This window comes from Rattus norvegicus, chromosome 9 (assembly GCF_036323735.1).
Source record: "Rattus norvegicus strain BN/NHsdMcwi chromosome 9, GRCr8, whole genome shotgun sequence".
Taxonomy (NCBI): domain Eukaryota; kingdom Metazoa; phylum Chordata; class Mammalia; order Rodentia; family Muridae; genus Rattus; species Rattus norvegicus.
The window spans coordinates 97,814,370-97,816,606 of record NC_086027.1 but is presented as its reverse complement, the minus strand read 5'-3'; the positions used below and the strand labels follow the sequence as shown (position 1 = coordinate 97,816,606).

At 53.1% G+C, this 2,237-nt stretch overlaps 1 protein-coding gene across 24 annotated transcripts in view; it reads right to left on the bottom strand.

Moving 5' to 3' along the window:
* Agap1 (ArfGAP with GTPase domain, ankyrin repeat and PH domain 1) overlaps window positions 1-2,237 on the bottom strand; it is a 435,489-nt gene that overhangs the window by 106,264 nt on the left and 326,988 nt on the right. For 20 of the 24 annotated variants that reach the window (XM_063267308.1, NM_001401593.1, XM_063267307.1 and 17 more), the window contains one exon: window positions 7-168. The exons of the other annotated variants lie outside the window; for them this stretch is intronic. In XM_063267308.1, coding sequence (XP_063123378.1) covers window positions 7-168 — 162 coding nt within the window. The remainder of the gene's footprint in view (window positions 1-6; window positions 169-2,237) is intronic. 24 annotated transcript variants of the gene reach the window in all.

Here is a 2,237-nt window from a genome sequence, read left to right as displayed (position 1 = left end):
CCTTACCTTCAGCGGTGCCCGTGAGCCCGTCGGCCTTGAAGTTGCTGGTACTTTTCTTCCTCCGATGCTTCTTTCTGTTGGCGTGGGGGGAGGGGGGTGGGTCGAGCTTGGGGCTGGTGCTGCTGGAGATACTTGGGCTGGAACACACCGAGTCACCCAGCCCCGTGTCTGCGGCAGAACCGGAAAAGGCAAAAGAAGGCAAAGGTGAACTTGGACCACAGAGCGGGGAACGGAGGAAAGACTTACTCAAGCACCATCCTCCAGTGTCAGCCCTAAGGCCTTTCCTGAGACACCTGTGCACAAGGTGGCTGGGTTGGAGCCCGCGGCCTCGGCAACGAGCAGGTCCCGGCACTTTTGTCCTATGCACCTCCCAGCCCAAAGCAGTTGCCGGGAATCCTCTGCTTGGTGTGACTGGACTCCTGGAACCTCAGGCTCACACTTGGCATCAGGGAAAGCGGGGTGGGGAGCTTCCGATTCTGAATGTTTCCTTTCCTTCCCTTACTGACCCTGCTGCACCAGGAATATGAGTCACAGAGAGACTTGTCCTCAGCGGCTGTGCGACTGTACACACAGAATGAACAATCCGTGACCACCGTCTCCCTGCAGCAAGACACATGGCTGTGACTCCGCTTGATAATTAGTGAGAGATGGCACAACTGCAGGCCGAGGAGTCCCTCGTACTCCTCAGAGAGGCTTTAAAGCCAGTGTGCAAATACAGTGACTTACTATAGATGGAACCCAGTTTATTATTTATCTTTACTGAAGAGAAGACAAAAGTGGTGCTAAAAGACTGGGCAGAGACAGATACACAAACACACAAGAGGAGCATGGCGTCACACTGCTCCCCACTCCAAGTTTTCAGAGTCCTTTTGTCCTGAGTTACCAGTCCAAGGACAGAAAGGCCTCCAGCACTGAGTCCTATTCACTCGGCTCCTGCTTTCAGAATATGGCCACCCTCCAGAAGCTGGGGACCCACCACTGAACAACTGTTCTAAGATCCCTGCTGATGTGCATCACAGTACGGACTGGGTACCTACCACCTCCTGTCCCACCTCATCCCTGGATGTTGCTACCTTTCCACTTCCACCAGGCTCCAGGCTTTCTAGCTCATGTGCCTGCTTCTCCTCCCTGGGTGATTTGTACCCCAGCTAGCCGACAGTCCTGAGCCCCATTTCAGCCTGAGGTCTGGCAGGCTGGCTTAGGTGGTGTGAAGGTCAGGGTTTAATTAAAACAGCTTATAGCTAGGCACAGTGAGCACACCTTTAATCCCAGCACTCTTGAGGCAGAGGCAGGAGAATCTGAGAGTTCCAGGACTGATTGGTCTGCAGTGAAACACCAGGCTCAACCAACCCAACCCAACCCAACCCGACCCGACCCAACCAACCAACCAACCCAACCCAACCCAGCCCAACCCAACCCAACCCAACCCAACCCACCGACCAACCAACCAACTAACCCAACCCACCGACCAACCAACCCAACCCACCAACCAACCCAACCCAACCCACCGACCAACCAACCCAACCCACCAACCAACCCAACCCAACCCAACCCACCAACCAACCCAACCCAACCCAACCCAACCCAACCCACCGACCAACATAACCAACCAAAAATCATCACCAGGAAAACCAATAAACAAAGAAGCAAAGCATAGGAACTCCCCAAGCAATCCATTTCCCCAAAGCCCTCATCGAGTCTCTGGGACAGTACCAGACTCTAAGATGTTACCTACCTTCCCCTTCTATATGCTATCTAGTGCTTAAGCACTTTTGCTCTTCTTAAATATTTCACACACAGATTTCAAAAGATGCCCCCTGATACACACTCTTTGTGCCAGGCCCATTGACAGTGGTCCATGCTTGTCTTGTCCCTAGAGGGCCCACTCATCAGGTAGGGAGGCAAAGCCACTCACTGCTACTACCCAAAGACCTTTCCATGTAACAAGCTTGGGTGTCCCGCTCTCCTGTTCCTTTAGTTTTACAACCTCTGCGATGGTGTCGGTGACTCTTCATCCTAAGCTACTATGATAAACCTCTACTCCGGGGGTTCCGACACTCTGCACTGGGCAGTTAGGGTCTGAAGCTAACTTCCGGGCAATCAAGGCTTCCTTTCCCCTAAGTGTCCTGCAATGCCTAACACAGGGTGTGTACTGTAATCAAACCACTGTCCAACACACACCAGTGTCTCACTGAGACACTTAGAGCACATGCGTGAACTCTCTCTCGTCTGTGCAC